The sequence below is a fragment of the Castanea sativa genome, chromosome 10 (genome assembly GCF_040712315.1).
Source record: "Castanea sativa cultivar Marrone di Chiusa Pesio chromosome 10, ASM4071231v1".
Classification (NCBI taxonomy): domain Eukaryota; kingdom Viridiplantae; phylum Streptophyta; class Magnoliopsida; order Fagales; family Fagaceae; genus Castanea; species Castanea sativa.
The window spans coordinates 22,887,412-22,905,597 of NC_134022.1; the positions used below are offsets into that span (position 1 = coordinate 22,887,412).

The 18,186-nt window shown below is 33.9% G+C and overlaps 3 protein-coding genes across 6 annotated transcripts; 1 reads left to right on the plus strand and 2 right to left on the minus strand.

The window, feature by feature from the left end:
* Nucleotides 1-38: 38 nt before the first annotated feature.
* On the minus strand, nucleotides 39-5,245 carry LOC142613674 (putative RNA methyltransferase At5g10620). Of its 4 annotated transcripts, XR_012840303.1 has the most exons (9): nucleotides 5,135-5,245; nucleotides 5,016-5,050; nucleotides 4,793-4,935; nucleotides 4,088-4,154; nucleotides 2,593-2,670; nucleotides 1,707-1,852; nucleotides 1,459-1,487; nucleotides 994-1,066; nucleotides 435-501 (listed from the first exon to the last, which is right to left on the minus strand). XR_012840303.1 is itself a non-coding variant. In XM_075786121.1 (8 exons), exons 1-7 carry the CDS (start codon nucleotides 5,181-5,183, stop codon nucleotides 1,027-1,029), a joined length of 558 nt encoding a protein of 185 aa, XP_075642236.1. In that variant the 5' UTR covers nucleotides 5,184-5,245; the 3' UTR covers nucleotides 39-407; nucleotides 994-1,026. The 4 variants fall into 4 exon arrangements, 3 of the variants coding, with proteins under 3 accessions (XP_075642236.1, XP_075642235.1, XP_075642234.1); XM_075786121.1 differs by lacking the exons at nucleotides 435-501; nucleotides 1,459-1,487 and adding an exon at nucleotides 39-407; XM_075786120.1 differs by lacking the exon at nucleotides 1,459-1,487 and having other exon boundaries at nucleotides 39-501.
* A 1,245-nt stretch (nucleotides 5,246-6,490) lies between these two features.
* On the minus strand, nucleotides 6,491-10,033 carry LOC142613812 (putative plastid-lipid-associated protein 8, chloroplastic). Its single transcript, XM_075786320.1, has 4 exons — nucleotides 9,671-10,033; nucleotides 8,457-8,580; nucleotides 7,702-7,881; nucleotides 6,491-6,773 (listed from the first exon to the last, which is right to left on the minus strand). The coding sequence occupies exons 1-4, from the start codon at nucleotides 9,935-9,937 to the stop codon at nucleotides 6,580-6,582; spliced, it is 765 nt and encodes a 254-aa protein (XP_075642435.1). The 5' UTR covers nucleotides 9,938-10,033; the 3' UTR covers nucleotides 6,491-6,579.
* Nucleotides 10,034-12,935: 2,902 nt separating this feature from the next.
* LOC142613011 (pentatricopeptide repeat-containing protein At2g01390) lies at nucleotides 12,936-15,779 on the plus strand. The gene is made up of 2 exons (XM_075785191.1): nucleotides 12,936-13,803; nucleotides 14,663-15,779. Exons 1-2 carry the CDS (start codon nucleotides 13,026-13,028, stop codon nucleotides 15,664-15,666), a joined length of 1,782 nt encoding a protein of 593 aa, XP_075641306.1. The 5' UTR covers nucleotides 12,936-13,025; the 3' UTR covers nucleotides 15,667-15,779.
* Nucleotides 15,780-18,186: the final 2,407 nt, after the last annotated feature.

An 18,186-nucleotide genomic window follows, 5' to 3' on the forward strand; every position in this document is an offset into this window, starting at 1 on the left:
AAATTTATTTTTCTCTTAATTTTTGGGTTGAAAAGTATGAAATTTTATTCTATTTTAGCCAAACTCTTTAGTTTTGGATTAAAAAAATACAAACTACATAGGCATTAGATAAAAAAATTTCAGTCCTATAGACTACATGTAAGGAGCTGCATCTGATAAGAAATGTCAGTTTCTTACAATGAGTTCCATCTTCACAAGTCCTATAGACTACATGCTGGAACGATTCAGTCCTGATGCGGCTTCCAATTCCAACAAAGCACAACTTCAAATTTCTATTATAATAATCCACCAAGACTATTTAATGAAACGCTCTCATATAATTTGCCAAACTGTGAAGTCAAAATATAAATCTAAAGGAAAGATAGCAGCAAGGCAACTTCTCCAGTTCTCCTCAAGAGAAGATTGGGCTGCATCCAAATATGTAATCAATGTCAGACCCTACGCCATTATAGAACCTTGTTGCAACCAGTTGATAACCAGGTCAGCAATATTGGAAAATCCCTGTCAATAGAACAATAAATTTCAATACTTAATTCATTTATACCATATTAAATGGTACCCTTTATTTATTTTTGCTTGTATACATGCAACATTTCTTCAAAAGCACAAGGGGCACAAACCTTAAACATAATAAGTATGCAAGAGAAACACTTTTCGAGGCAAAAAGGGGCAAAAGAAAAGATCATAAAGAACAAATACTAGCTCCGAATATTTGAGACATCCAGCAAAACTTAGCCAGTCCAGCAAAGCAAAACAGACATCCAAGAAAGTGATCTTTAAACAAGATAAAATCAAACATAGGCAACTACTAAAATCAACAGGTTTGGCAACAGGACTTAGCCAGTCCACACAAAAATTGAAGATACAAATTTCAACAAATAAAAGTGGACAAAGCATTTTAATCATCATACTATAGCATAGCATTAAAGAAACAAAGAAAGGGGGGGGGGGGGGGTAGAGGAGCAGACAAGATCGTGTCAATCCCAGTAATACCTATCAGACATGATTCAGATCATGAAAGAATGGCTAATGATGGTATTTTTGTCCTTTCAGAATAGTCCACGACCTAAAAGTCAGACAAAAAAGCATGTGTTAATCTTATAATTTAATAGAATACATTATTTTCAAGAGCATGACAGTGGTGTTTTTTTAATGGTGGTTATGGAAATTGTTGGCTTTGAATGGTGACGGAAATAAAAATGACACTGAACAACGGTTGCAGCCTAAATTGCAACCAGCACCAAGGAAAAATTTAAAACTCACCATTGTTAAGACTTCCAAATTGCTACCATTTGTGGGGAAAAAAATGCATACTTTTAAATGAAGACCATTGCTTATTCATGGTGATAGAAATGGTAGTGGAAATTGTTGGTTTTGAGTGGTGATGGAAACAATGGTGATAGTCAATAATGGTTGTAGCCAAAGATGCAGCCATAAAATAGGAAATTCAAAGCTCACCATGCTAGAGGCTTCCGCATTGCTACAAACTGCACTTGCAAAGAATGCTTACTTTTAAATTAACAAAATTGCTTAAACATAGTGATAGACAATCATCTTAATTTAAAGCAAGCAAGCCTTATTAGTTTAAAATTCCCTAACTATTCGCATGCAAAATATTTAAGGGGAAAAGAAAAGACAACATTTCAGTAATCAGGAACTGTTTAACATAGAATCCCAAATGTAATAGGAGAAGAGAATATTCTTACCTATATAGCTGTTCCATCAGCACTAGCAATGCCATCTGATGATTTAAGACCAACGTAGACAACTTGATTGATATGTTAGCTCGCTCACGCAATTGTCGTCCATGACCATAAGGTCCACCTATGCAAAATGATAATCTAGAAGCTCCCTACCAAAGAGAGACAGAGAGAGTAAATATAATTAATTCAAATATTATATAAATGCCAAGTTCAAGTTACACATACAAGACGTTGGAAATCAAGAAAGTTGTTTAAGTGCTAGAGTTTGAGTCATCATTAACATTAATTATGAACCACCTAGGAGAAATATTCAATTGAATTTTGCACAGAAATAGAAAAAACAAAAATTATTTATATAAACTTTTAGGTCACCACAGTAACAGGACCTGATACCCTTTCAACCAAACTGATATCCTTTTATTCCTCATAAAAACAGGAGTAACTAAGTAAGGAAACACTCTTGGTATAGAATTCCAACTTGATTAGGTCAAAGTATAAGCACATGCACTAGAATGCAAATATATTTTAGCCTAAAAGATAATAATCTTAAACATCTCAAAGAGCCAAAAGCTTGAATAGCACAGTCAAGTTAAAGTGACCCAAGATATATCGGAGAACATTTTATAATATTGATGAAATCAACAATTAGGACTTAGGAGTTCAAATTGTTGGAGAAAAGCAAAAATTTTTAAAACACAATATGGGCACCATTAATACACAAGGAATGAGATATCCAAATATTAAAACATCATAGAATCATCACCAGGATTGGGATGCATCAATGCCTATACAAATGAGAGAAGAAAAGAGAGCCATATGCTGCTCATATTTTGAAAAGAATTATAAAGATGACCAATTGTAGAAGCATCAAAGTTGAGGTAGCTCATACTGTATTCCCTGCATCCCCCACCAACTCAGCCATCTGCTCAGACCCAATATCTTGTCCATTCTCATCCAACATCACAACCTAAAAGTGCATGATTATAGAACAGAGATGTAAGAACAAGCTGCAAAACTTCTTGCAACAGTTTAGAGCAGCTTTTACAAGGCCCAGGGAAATAAATTCATGCTACTTCCTTTTCCAAAGCATTTGAGCTATGGACTTACAGCAGAAAATGCAGCAAGTAATATAATATGGTCAGATAGTTGAAACAATGTTGTCTTGGTATATTGAAATATATGCATTTAAAATACCACGCAGACAGACTAGTGCAGTTGATTCAGGTTGGGCATAAAATATCAGTAAGCTCTAAAGACCTAATAGGCATGAGTGCGTACGAGCAGTTTGCAATCACAATACCCATTTATATTATTCATTAGGAGTCACTAACTAATAGTAATAGAAATGTACATTAGACAGCAAGGCCTCAAGTAACCAGGCAACCAAGTCTCCCAAGGCATCGAGTTACTTTTGCATATTTATTCACATGTTAATGTATTTACAATTTTACATTTGAGGATAATAAGCCTAAACATTGGAATATTCTGCTTTCTTTTCTTACCCCTTGTATACCTTAATCCTTCCACACCCCTTTGCATTACAATATACTTGATTCTCTCCCATTTTTAATTGGCAAGTTACAAACTTATCTACTATCTAGTGGATCTTGAACCCACGAACTTACTCTCCACCTTGCTCTTACAAGAGGAGAAGGTGCTATTTGAGCGATTGCTAGTTGGCAATGTACTTGGTTCTCAACTTAAATTTAACTTTAACTACTCTTGAACAGTATAGGAACTCAAATAATATCCAATTATTATTTATATCCAAAATTTATTTGAGTATTTACATGGAGAGTATGTAGAAACTTGAATGACAGTCCAAAAGCAACACATACAAGCAAATGGAATATACAGAAGATGCTGCATGGCACCTTAATAGATTATCTAGTTAAAGTCCTGAAGTAGATGATCCCCTAAGTGACAGTAGTTCATATACTAATATAACCCAAACTTGAACTTTAAATCCTCAGCAAGGGTCAATACAAATTGTTGGGAATAGGTTCAGCTAAGACAACACTTTGACTTCATTATCAGATCAGACAGCAGAAGACATTCTAAGTCAGAGAACTTAGGTCTAAATGCGATTATAAAGTAGTTTACTAGGAACTGGGGTTGGTTTGTAAGCATTCTTCTTTGCACAAACAACTAAACACACAACATCCTGATAAACAGAAGAGCAATACCAGCAACGAGAAAAATCAAAGAAAGTAATGTGGGAGTAGATAAACAAAACCAATGTTCATCCAGATAGTCTCAAAAGCAATTCCTTTTTTTCTTTTCTCTTCTCTCTTTTAGGCATAAATTGAAATGCACTTAACAAAAACAAATTAAGAGCAAGATAGTTTAATGGTGGCCTAACCAAATCATGTTTGAGACTGTACCCAATCATCAGACCTGATAATGTTCATCATTGCTGTATCTTCATCATCAACCTGAGCCCTTGCATCACTACAACACTTGGCATCAATTCAAAAGTACTAAAATAAAATTATTAAGAACAAACAATTTACAATGGCAAAAAGAATACATGGCCGACCCTCTGAAGATCTATACTCTATAGCCGAAGAAGCATGAACACTCCAAAATCCCCTAGTATATTCTCAATGTGTTTGAAGAAAAAAAAAAATTTAAATGGATTTGTTTTCAAGATTTTGATAATTGTTATTTAGTTTGTATGCTTAAAATAAAGCTAAAATATGCCTATGTATATAAATAAAATACAACTAAATATGTTAATTGATGTGATTACTAAATCCCCACCATATATCATATTCTAAGTCCTTTTTTCTTAGTCTATAGCTGACTCCAAAACTAGGAAGCACAGACATAGACACGGGTATGGGTATGGACACAGTAACACAAGCAACACATAAATGAGCAAATCAGTTTCCGCTTGTGCGTCCATAATTACATCGAATTATCGGTTTCCGCTTTGCATATAAGACGCCTACAAATGACTCTTAGCATAAAATTACCAACACATAAATGAGCAAATCAATGTAGTATTTGATTAGTGATATGGAACAAAAATTCCCTTCAAAAACATAAAAAAGTCAAGATTAGAAAAAAGTGGACTACATAAATACCTTGCATTTCTAGGATTGGACCGTATTTGAACATCATCAACAGTGCAATAATGCTTTAATTTTCGAATGTACTCATCCACTATCAATTGTACTCCAGGGGAACGCTTTTTCCCTACCGTTAATATCCGTATAGGAACAACTCTCTGCCCAAAATCAAAATCAAAATCAATTAGCATTTAGTTGAACTCGGAATTTTAAAGAAAAATTAAAGTTATATATATACCATAGATTGGCCCGTGTATTTGCATTGTCTAGCTCCTGAAATAACATGAAAGAGTAAAGTACAGTAAAGAAGTGGTAATTATTAGTAAGATAAGAAACGGTGGAAAATGTAAAAAGAACCTGGAAGAGGAGCAGTTAGATTGGCATAGATTGAGTTTGAGATAACCATCTCCCCGCCTTCTTTTGCTTTTGCTTTTGCTTTCGATTTTGCCTAAAAATTGAGCTTTACTCAATTAGGTTTTTTAAAAAAAAATATTTTTTATTCCCAGAAAAAACCCGAAACTATTAGGCAAAAGCCCAAAAATTGAAAGCCCATCATCATCAGTGAGGCCCAATACTAAAATATGGACCGGACTGATCAGGTGTATATGCTTGTGAAAAAAATTTCTTGGTTAAGGTTGATTAGGGACTAATAGGCATAATATTCGTACTTACCAATAAATGAAATCTATCTGAATGAGATGCAAAACATTCTCCTTCCAAATATTGTAAAGGTTAATAAGGAATCTCCCTGACTCAGTTAATAAGGAAATTTAAAGGCTGCTGATTGCTCATCTAAGTGCTGCTTAGTTTTTTAGTATGTTTTCTTGTTTTTAAATGTGAAATCTGATGTGAAAAAGTGGTTGTATTCTTGTAATCTTTCGTTTTTGTAGTTTTCAGTCCTGCTACAAGTTCTTTGTAATTTGCTATGCAATTCAGGTCTCTTCTGGTTTGAATAAAATGCCTGTTGATTCAATAAAGATATATATATATATATTCTGCTACTAAGTGGAAAAATGTCTCAATGGCATAATTTTGAGCAGCACAAGTTTCATATAAATCAAAATTTTAAAATATGTAGCAACAAGAAGTTATTCCCTTTATTACTCCAAAAACACTAGACCAACTATGAAGAAAACAAGAAATACAGTGCAAAAGGTTTGAGAAGCATATTTTTTCTAAGAAGGAAACAAAGTTTCAAAGCGACCAACTCTGGTCTGAAGGTATCTGAAACGTCGGTTGAATCCATATCCCCCTTACGGTGGCAGTTTTCTTGTTTGACTGGTGACATGACAATCTCATTGAACATAAAACAATGAAAGTCCTTATTTTCTGCATTTTGAAGTCTGTTCTTTTGGCAGTAGCATGGTAAAAAGATGTGTTTACCTGTTACTGCTTGTCATTTTTTCTTTTCCTTTTTTAACACTCAGAATAGTTCTTATTTTTTCATTGAAAAAAATACTGCTACCTTAAGTTGAGGGAGAGGATGTCAAGAGCCTCTTAGCTCAACTAGTTGGCACCTCTTGGTGTTTCCAATGAAGAGCCATTACTACGTGACAGTATATAGAGCTTTAGATTTATAAAATTTAATTTGAACCATAAAATAAACTCTATTTTCTCCCTACTTGAAATAGAGAAGAGATTCTGGTTTAACATTAGGTGCAAAAGAACTTGAGCTAATCTCACTAGTACTGCATAGGCAAAGCTGCTCGCTCATGATACAAAACTATTGATATTACACATCATTAGGTATAATATTATGCAGAGAATAAATCTTCCTCTGAGTGATTAATGTTACAAACAGATTAACTGCGTCTTTGGAAAACAAACAGGGAACCTCTAGAGCCCTTCCCTAACCTTATCTTGTCATCTATGTATGTGATTTGGAGTTTAACCTCACTCTCACCACCATATTGGAACTCCAATATTGGCCCTATTCTCAGTTCAGGTGGCTCAAATACAACTTGAATCCATTTGTCATCCAGAGCCTTCAGTGTTCCTGTTCATGTACATGTAGACACAATGTCAGAATCATCAACTCTTGGATTTGCAAAGAGAGAACACTCAATAAATGGATGATACTAACAAATGGAAGTTTAGACAGAGCATGGTGCTATGTGGACATGATTAGGCCACAAAGGTCAGTGTTGGTACCCTGTACCTAATGATGAACTCAAAAGTAATGTATCTGATTCATCATTTGAAGGATATTATAAAGTGTGCAAAAACATTTTCTTGTCATTTTAGAGCTCCCATTACTAGCTAAACCATATACCTAGGCTATACATCCTGACATTGAAAGCCATTTAACTGCAGTCATGGGGGGAAAGCTTAGGGAATGAGAACCTCACTGACCACTTATCAATTGTCATCTGCATAACAATTGAGCCTGAGGCCAACAAATAAAAAGTACAGATTTATATCTTACAAGAAATTCATTCATTTTGGTCAACCTTGGACATCGGCTTAGAGCTCGAATAGCTAGCTCATGTCGATAACACAAAGACAGGTTTAGATATGGAACATATAAGCCTAGTAACCCAGTCTTCCATTAAAAATGAGGTCAGCTTACAAATGAATATAAATTGTGATGTGATTATATTGGTACTAATTACCGGGGTGGGGTGGGGGGGGGGGGGGTGTGGAAACCTCAACGAATAGATAATATTAGTGCTAAGCAAGACTTTGACAAATCCAAGAATGCATAAATTTAGTGAAGAAGTGTGAATTATAGCTACCCTCAGACAGACACAATGTTGGCTTGCCTCCCCTAAATTGTGTGCAACTTGATCAGGGCAAGCCAATCCATAGTCGACTGATACTCAGGAAACAATAAGGATTAAATTTCATTACTAAGAAGATGTTGTATCATTGAACATACAAATATGGATATTCCATTTCATACAACAAAATTGTTGATGGCATACCTTTCAAGGAGACCTCTCCATCCAGAAATCCAAAAGCCCTAATGGAGACCTTGTTTAGAACAGTGTCGGGAGCTTTGATAGCCTGTATCATTTCCTTTGTTTTGAAAAAAAGGCGGCCCAATGCACTCCTATAGCCACCCCCAGGTGATGTTGGGATTGAACAGTACACCACGTCCCACTCTGAAAAAAAACACTCGTATTGTCATGCCATGATAACAAAAATGACCAAGTATGTAAATAGCTGACTATCACAGGAAATACATGGCCAGAAAAAAGATGGTACTATGATTCAACGTTTAAAAAGTACGTAAATTGCCATATTTAGGAACCATTGTGGATTTACGAGTTAAGCAGAATAACTCTGAGGTTCAAACTTCTTGTTTAGGAAGCATTGTGCACATTTCATGCACCTTGTGAATAGGTGAAGGTACTAATAAATACAGATTGAAACAAGATCAGTTTTTTTTTTTTTTTTTTTTATAAGGTACACATAAAACCCACAACCTCACGGTCCTCACCTTCCACCCCATTCCTTTTTACAAGGAGTTAACATTTGAGCTAAAGTTTATTGGCATGAAACAAGAAAAATTGTTTCAATATGTTGGCAATGTTATTTTCAATTTTTTTCTTTCTTTCAACTAGATGATAATATTTAAAGGGGGAGAGAGTATGTGAGGAAACAGAGGATCCCATCCTGCACGCGGGAAGTTCAATGAATCAATCAGAATGATTAATTAAAAATATATAGCTTCTACCTCCAAATATGAGAGGGCATTTCACAGGCTCATTGACACAATATTTCTGCAATTCTTCAGCCACTGCAGCTACCTCTTCATGTTCTTCCGTTGTTAGCAAAACTCCTCCGTCTGTTTGTGTCACCTGATTTAGAGATATAACTCAGTTTCCAGAACTGTCAAATATTTAAACTCCTCAGCATAAACCAAGGAGTTGTCGGAACATATCATCTTAGTCTTGAAAACTAGAAATTAGGCAGTCAAACTTGAAAAGTAGATTCAACGTAATGGTAATGGTATCAAAATAACAAAGGTTAGTGGCAGGCAACAACAGAAACATTAATTCAAGAACACCAAATGAAAATGAGGAACCACAGAAATGGTTGAAATAAATTAAACAAAAGTAGCAAAGAAGACATCGAAAATTAGATGGCTGACTACAATCAGGGGTTTACCAAGCTCTGAAGTATCAACTATCAACAACTAAAGCTTGTCCTAAAGGCTGTGGAAGAGTGGATAACTGCTCAAGTATGAAGTTTGGAAATCAGGGAAAATAGAGGACATCAACTTTCGTTAGACTACTGCACCGATAAAACCCAGCTTATTTGATGAAAGTGGGGGGAATAGCACTCACATTTTTTTGCAAAAGAAAAAAGGTAATTGAAATGCCAAACAATCTATGCCCTCTTTAATGAGCATTTGAGATGATTTTTCTATCAGGAAATTGAAAGAAAAATGCAGACTTTAGTGCATAGTAAAGGGCAGTCATCATGAACGGATGTCTGGAGTTCAAATCTATCTTACCTATCAAGAGAGAGAGAGAGAGAGAGAGAGAGAGAGACTACTAGCATTTGACCAATGGAAATACATGTTTTATGGGCGTTTCTCCAGATTGGCAGTTTAAGTTTTGTACTGCCATTGGGTATAACCAATGAATTTTAGCTTAATTAGTACTCCTGGTGTTTTCAAATGAGAAGGCCAGGCATATATATACATATATATACGCACAAACACAGACACAAAGGTACAATTGTGTAAATGTTATATCTTATCCAATGACCCAGTTGATTGAATTCATTAACTTACTGTAATAAATACCAGCAGCAACAATGTTAAACATTTATAAACTTGATCGGGCATTGGATTCCTTTATTTGGTTAGAAGCAGAATTTAGGAAAAAGAAATGCAGAACCAAACATCAGAGACTGAAGGTAAAAGGAAACGGACATATATACCTTGGAAAGAATAGAGGCAACGAGATCATCGGGACCGGTCCGCACCTCTGGGTTGGAGACTGAAACAGAGGCAAAGATTCTTAATGGTTTGCGGTGGCGATAAGGAAGTGAAACTAGGCCTATGAGAGGTGGATTGGATTTGGATTTGGATATGGATATGGATATGGAGGGAATTGAATACAGAAGTTTGGGTTTTGAATGGTGGGGCTGGGCCCAGGCGCCTCTGAATGAGATTGAGAGAGCTGAAGAATGAGCAGCCAATGCCATAGATTGTGCTGCACTTCACCTGGACTCTCCAGACTCAGACGGTCAAAACTCTCCTTAGAGATCAGATCAAAGATAGATCATTTTGTTTTTTGTTTCTGGGGTACGAGGTGCCCGATGTGCCACGTAGGAATGAGAATCGACAGTAGCATCCGAGTACAATTGAAGTACTCCTATGTTTCTGCCACGTGTACATACCTGATTTTTTCCTTATCCAAAATAAAAAATGATCAACATACCTGATAATCCTTTCTAAGCCATTTTTTACTTACCATCAATTGTCTTTGTTAGTAGCCTTTAAATTGTTTTATTTCATCCTCTTTTGGTCAACTAATAGTTTTCAAAATACAAACAAAACAAAATATAGTAGGTAATTTTTTTTTCAGTATTGTGATCTAGATATAAATTTATAGATTTTGCATAGACATTACTTTGATGAGAATTATTGGTGAAAAGACTCAAGAATTGAGGTTGAGTGAGAGGAAATCAAAACTTTGCTTGGTGTAGTTCTAAAGACATAATTACTAAAACCTTCTGCAATAGTTGTTTATGAAGTGCCGTTTGACTCGAAAGTTATTGAAAATTACAAAACAAGGGTAAAACTTAAATAGAGTATCTACATTAGGTTTTTCAATTAAATTTAAACACTTTGTTGTATTGACCAACAAAATGTAAATATTGTTGTCTTTTTCAAGAACAATTAAATTCAATCTACCAAAATGTTTAAATTTAATTGAAAAACCTAGTGTACTACTGAACTATACTTAAAAATAATATTAAAGAATTAATAAAAAAATAATATTAAGGAATTAATAAGTCTTTTACTAGGGTCTTATAACTCAACTAATTATCATAGTTTCTTAAAGTAAATATTTTTAACCAATCTCAACAAGGGGAAAAACTATAAATTTTTTAAATTAAAAAATAAATAAATAAATAATAGATGTAAATGCACTTTTAGTCCCTACATTTTGGCCCTATTTCTATTTTGGTCTCTACATTTTCATTTTACCACTTTTAGTCCCTAAACCAATTAACGCGTGTTATTTTAGTCCTTACCGTCACCCAACTAACAGAAAATGCTGACATGGCTAATGGAGGGATTAAAATAATAATTAAAAATTATATTTTGGTATTAAAAAATTGCCACGTCAGCATTTAAATTAAAAAAATTATTAATTTTAACTAAATGAAAAAAATTAAAAACAAAAAATCACATGAATGGAGATCTAAGAGTGCCTTGAACAAGAACAACAAGAACACAACCCAAATCTAAGAACATAAACCCATAAATAAATAAAAATAAAAAATAAAAACACAACAACAACAAACAACCATTCAAGACCGAATTCTCCAGCAAATCATTAATCCACATGATTTTCACAAATCAAACTCATAAACCCAGTAAACAGACCAATCTCCAACAAACCCATAAACCTATATTTTCTTAGGAAACAAACACAAAATAAACCCAAAAAATTTAGTCTCGGATCTGGGTTTGTTGTTTGAATTGTGTTAGGGCTCTGCAATCGAGTTCCAAACCCCTACTCCCAAATCTCCCAAATCTCCAACTCCAAAATACTCTATACTCTGGAGCTAAAGCTTAACGAAGCAGCCAGCCGTGACTCATCTCAGATCCTTTTCTTCAATCTCATACACAAGCAAAAACAGAGTTTATCTCTAATTCCGGCGAGCCAAAATGATGCCATCGGAGCTCCAACCTCGCTCCTTCCACCCTTACATCTCTTCCTCCATTAGCGCTTCTTCCTTCTCCTCCTCCTTCAACAATGGCTTCCCTTCTCCGTACTCCTCTCCCGACTCTAACCCTAATCAAAGATTCCCCACCACCTCTTCCAGATCGTTCAAAAACTCTCGATTCTCAGCAACATCCTTCGCCTACAACGCTCGAATGGAATGGTTGTTTGAATTAACATTCAAAACCAAAGTGGGTTTTTCTTTCCGATCTGGGTAGTCTCGGATCCAAGCAATTACTTCGATGGGTGTTCTTGTGGGTGTGGGGTTTCTTTAGCTAGTGTGTTTGGATTCGAAGATGGGTTTGGTCTCGACGTGCTTTGGAATCTCGCCCACGGCGGAGCAACTTTTTTTCGGTGATGGGGATTTGGAGCTTGGATTCTTGGTTATTTTGGCCTTTGAGATTTGATGATTGATGAGTTTTTTGATTTGTTTTTCTTGTGGGTATTTTAGATCTTTTGGGTTTGCTGGATTCTTGGTTATTTGTGATGTGGGTAATGGAAAAAGGTTAAGTTTTTGTGAGGTTGATGTTAGAGTTGGGTAATGATTAATGTTAAGTTTTTGAAAATTGGAATGTTAGAGCTGGGTTTTTGGTTATTGTGATGTGCTTTTGATTTTGTTTTCTCTTCTTACTTGTGTGTTCTTTATTTAGATTAAGAAATAATTAATTAAGATCAAAGGATTCAAAAGTCCACCGAGATGTGAATTTGTCTGGTTTTGAAATTTTCTGGGCTTGAGCATGTAGGTTCTTATGGAAAAAAAATGAAAAGTAAAAAAAAATTTAGATTAATGTTTATTTTAAAATTTTTATTTATTTTCTGACCTAGCTTTTTATTTTTTGGGCTTTTTAATTTTTTTTAATTTTTTATTAATTAAAATGCTGACGTGCTGATGTGTCATGGGCGATGTGGCATTTTTTATAATATTTTAATCCCTCCATTAGCCACGTCAGCATTTTCTGTTAGTTGGGTGACGGTAAGGACTAAAATAATACGCGTTAATTGGTTTATGGACTAAAAGTGATAAAATAAAAATGTAGGGATCAAAATAAAAATATGACCAAAATATAGAAATTAAAAATGCATTTACGCCTAAATAATAAGCTCAGCAGGTCTTTTAAAATTACGTCATTTTAATATAACTTGGTCTGCCAAAACGACTCGTTTCATTCCAACATTCAACAGTTCTCAGTCCATTAACGGTGACGTTTTCATTTTTGGCCTTTTGGTTTGCGCAGCATTCTCATCGTCACATCTGCCATTGTTGTCACCTTCTTAAGTGTTCCACCTCGTACATAGGAGAAGACTCTCAACAATTTACCTTGTAAAAATTGTAATTCATGCGCAACACAAACGATTCCCATGGATTTCTCAAAAAAATTGCCTTCTTTTTCTCTATCCATGGTGTTCAATCTGTTCGTTATCGAAACAGTTCGATTAAACTCCTACATTCCCTTCGCCAACACAAACAAAACAAACCCATTACCAATTTCTATAACAGAAAGACTAAGAAACCTTTCAAATCAGTTAACAACGAAGAAACTGACAACCCCAAAGAATATATGAGAGACACAGTGGGAAAAATATACAAACTTTTGAAGTATTCAACATGGGATTCTGCTAAACAAGAGCTAGACAATCTCTCTTCTATAAGATGGGACTCTTACACAGTCAATCAAGTTCTAAAAACCCATCCACCAATGGAAAAAGCCTGGCTTTTTTTCAACTGGGCTTCAAAGCTAAAAGGGTTTAAGCACGACCAGTTTACTTACACAACCATGCTTGACATTTTTGGAGAAGCTGGGAGGGTTGCTTCAATGAAGCATGTTTTTGAACAAATGCAAGAGAAGGGGTTGAAGATTGATGCTGTGACTTACACTTCGCTGATGCATTGGCTTTCTAGTTGTGGTGATGTTGATGGAGCAATCAAAGTGTGGGAAGAAATGAAGGGTAATGGTTGTTTTCCCACTGTTGTTTCCTATACTGCTTATATGAAACTTCTGTTTGATAATAACAGAGCTAAAGAGGCTACTGAGGTTTACAAGGAGATGCTTCGATCTGGGTTTTCTCCAACTTGTCATACTTACACTATCTTAATGGAGTACCTTGTGGGTTCTGGTGAGTGCTGTACTTCTTTGTATCCTTGGTGCACTTCAATTGTTTGTTAAATTGTCTACCTGGGTGCTTACTGTGCTTGGAGCAAATAACTTTAATAATAAACTGTACTAAAATAAAATCTAAAACTATGCACGGTACTTAATTATATTTATTTAGTTTCCACTTTCTAGGAATCAATTACCCACTTGAGAAGTTTTGTCTTTGTGATATATAAGAAGTTGCTTGCTGCAGATGAATTTATAGAGTCCTTGGATACTTATTGACATTCGATTTATTTAAATTAGAGATACTCTTCATTGTTTTGAAATGGATGGGTTAGTATGCAACATTTCAGCTGATTGGCATCGGTCCACTTATAGACTTCTTCCATGAATCTGTCATTCAAACAAATTTTTTTTTTAAGTGTACTTGAGCATTGTAATTAGTTGTTGTGAGTCATGTTTTTCATCTCACCATTTCTAATTTCATTTAGTAGCTTTCAGTTCCTGCTAATCACAATGATACCAGTCAATGCTGTCTATATTTGTCCTCAATAATTAATTCTGAACTTTTTAGTTTGAAAATTCATAATGATATTATGGTGAAATCAAGGTTTAGATATTTTATTTGCTTAAATTAATACGTGGCAAGGAATATCATAGTAACATGATAAATTATCATAGTCAATAAAACTTTTCTTTAATATATATTCCTTGCATATTCACTTAGGGTGCTCCTGCTTTTAGCACTTTGGGATGTCTTTATTGAGCAAAACTTCCTATAGCTTTGACAAAAGGATCAGATACAAAACACCCAAAACCTCCCTGATTGTGTGCTAAAAATGCTGGGGCTAATTGCTCCTTTTTGTAATGGGTTCCAGGAAAATATGAAGAAGCCCTCGAGATTTTTAGCAAAATGCAAGAAGCTGGGACACAACCTGATAAAGCTGCATGCAATATATTGGTTGAGAAATGTTCCAAAGCTGGGGAGACAAAGGCTTTAACTCTAATCCTTCAGTATATGAAAGAAAGCCGCCTTGTTCTGCGTTATCCTGTGTTTCTGGAAGCACTGGAAGCCTTAAAAAGTTCTGGCAAGAGTACAGTGCTTCTCAGGGAAGTTAATCCTCATTTTTCTATAGAGTGTATCAGCATGGAGGAGGCATTTGAGATTAAACCAAGGGCTTCTGACGCTTCTTTTGGCATAGACAGAGGGCTTTTACTGATTTTCTTGAAAAAGCGAAATCTTGTAGCCATTGACCGCCTACTTACTGGGATTATGGATAAGAATATGCAATTGGATTCTGCAATTATCTCAGCAATCATCAAAGAAAATTGTGGTCATGGAAGACGCAGTGGTGCTTTATTGGCCTTCAAATATAGTGTAAGAGTGGGAATAATCATTGAGAGAACTGCATATCTTTCCTTGATAGGCATTTTAATCAGATCAAACTCATATGCAAAGGTGGTGAATGTTGTTGAGGCCATGATTGGGGCTGGACATTCTCTTGGAACTTATCTAAGTGTGCTTTTGATCTATAGGCTTGGTTGTGCAAGAAGGGCTGCTTGTGCTGCAAAAATATTTGATCTATTGCCTGATGATCAGAAGAGCACAGCTGCTTTCACTGCTTTAATTGGTGTTTACTTCACAGTAGGCAATGCTGACAAGGGACTTCAAATTTATAAAACCATGCTAGAGAAAGGAATTTATCCTGCATTAGGCACGTACAATGTGGTATTGGCTGGACTTGAAAATTGTGGTAGAATAAGTGAAGCAGGTGTCTATAGGAAGGAAAAGAAGAGCCTGCAATTAAACAGTCGTTCTCTGGAAACTGTCTCCCTAGAGGAAAAGATATGTGACCTTGTATTTGCTGGAGATGTAACTTGAAACACTGATTTGAGACCATAAAAGTCACCACATTGATGGCTTGCTGAGAGAATTTTGTACTATTACTTGAGAATATGCCATTCAGTGCAAATGACAACCAATGCTTCTTTCAACATCATGAAAAAGGATAAAAGGGCAAGGTGAAATAATTCATTATAGTTGAAGTATCAACTATCTATGCTATTTTATAATTCAAGGAATATATATATATATATATAATAGGTGAAGTTGAGAGAAACTCAAATTAAAATTCTAAGTTAGAGTTCTAATTTTGTGTCATGTTCCTAAATTATTTATTCTTAAAGAGTTTTATTTCTTAATTTTAGAATCAAATGTGGAATCACATCACAATTATTCATCCAAGTGAATTATTAAGTACAAAAACGAAAGAGTTTAGAATAAATTAATTGTAAAAAAAAAAGTGTTTGACAATTTTTTTTTTTTTTAAATATGGACAATTTACATTTTATACTTAATAATATTCTTACAAAATTTTTTAAAGAGTTAACAAAATATAAAAATGATTATCAATAGTATTTAAATTATATATATAAGAATTATATTATGCATCTTATTGTATATCTTTAAGTGTATCCATGTATATGCATGAGGTTGCAAGCTAGTTATAATAAAACTTTAAGCACTAGCCAAGAGTCATTTAACTCGACTGACACTTCTTAATACTTCTAACAAAGACATTTATTAGTGTTTAAATTCATCTTCCTACTTTTGTTATTGAAAAATAAAACGCCAAGCATTATAAACACACACACACACACACACACACATATATATATATATATATATATATATATATTGAGATCAGATGCAATTTGACATCTCCTCCAAAACAAAAAGAAGCAATTTGGCGAATGGAAACCTCCCCAGATGCCCCCAAATCAGTCTTTTATCACTATCTGTAACATTCCCAAAAGGAATAACGATTTGTCCAAGTTGCCCAAGCAATCAAAATAACATCATGGATGTTTGAACTTTGAAGTCAGCCAATAATAACATTATTGATTTTAGTTGCTTATTGTGACAACTTTTTGTTCAAAGTTGGATTAGACATGTTTACATTTAAAAAGTAGGTTTAAATCTGATTCACATTCCTCTGCAAAATGCAAAATTATAAGGTTTGTGTTTTCACATTATTAGAAATTAGTTTTAAGTTTAACATTTTTTATAAACGAATATTTATTCACTATTTCCAGAATACAACAATGTCATGCTTATTATTTTTACATAATAGTAAGTTATTTTAATAAATTAATGGTAAGATTCACCATTCATGTGAGGGTATATAAGATAGAGAGATAAAAGGTCGCCAGAATTACCTAATGATCTTATTTTCAAAAATTACATATTGATTAAAATTGACCTTTTAATTTTTGAAGGGATTCTCATTTGATTCCAAACAAATTAAATTAAATTAAACTTGTATCAAAAGGTTCTAAAGTAAACAATTCTATATTTTGACATGCACCCTTAAGAAGAGAGTTATATTAAAAAAAATAGAGCTTTTCAATAATCTGTGTGTCTATATATATTAAGAAAGCAGAGAGAAAATCTAATTAAATTTCAAATTGAAATTTAATTAGAGTCTAATTTTGCACCACGTATTTCATTCTAATCTAAGTTTTTAAAATTTTTTTCCAAGTTATTTTAACTCAAGGTAAAAATTGGAATTCAATTAGTGTTTAATTTTACGCCACGTGTCTCATCTAATATAAGTTTTTTTTAATTTTTGTGCCGAGTGAATTTAATTCTATGTAGAAAACAAGGAGTTCAATATAAATAAACCATAAAAAAAAACCTAATCATATATATATATATATATATATATATATATATATATATATATATCACCAATGTTATAGAAAATTTAATTAGATTCAAAATTGAATTTTGTTTTTGTTAGCCTTCCATACATGTTAAATTGTTTAAATTATTGCTACTATTTTTTCTCTAAACTAATGTGTATATTTTTTTATACTATTTCTATTGAAATATTGTGTCTAACAGGATCTTGAACATAACAAATTGTAATTGAGCTGAATTATCCCATATATGCACCTATCCCCATTCAATTTAGGAGATACTATTGGACCTTTTTTGTGTTGTATTTAGTAGAATTTCACGGATAGAGATTGTAAATTGATATTTTATATATATATATATATATATATATATATATATATAATATCCAATAGTGATTTTCAAAATTATATACATAATAGCAGTGTAATGAGAAACTTAGCGTAACTAAGAGCATCCACATCAATGGATGCAAAAAATTTGTAAATTTACAAGTCTAAAACCTATTTTTTCTATTTTACACTCCTATTTTTACAAAGCACCCACATCAGTTTGTCTATTGTACACATTTATTCAAATAAAATATTCATCTTCAGATCAACCCACATCCACCCAACCACCACCATCAACCCACCCAGCCACCCACCATCATCAACCACCATCACCCCAAAACTCACTAATTAAACAAAAAATCCGAACCCC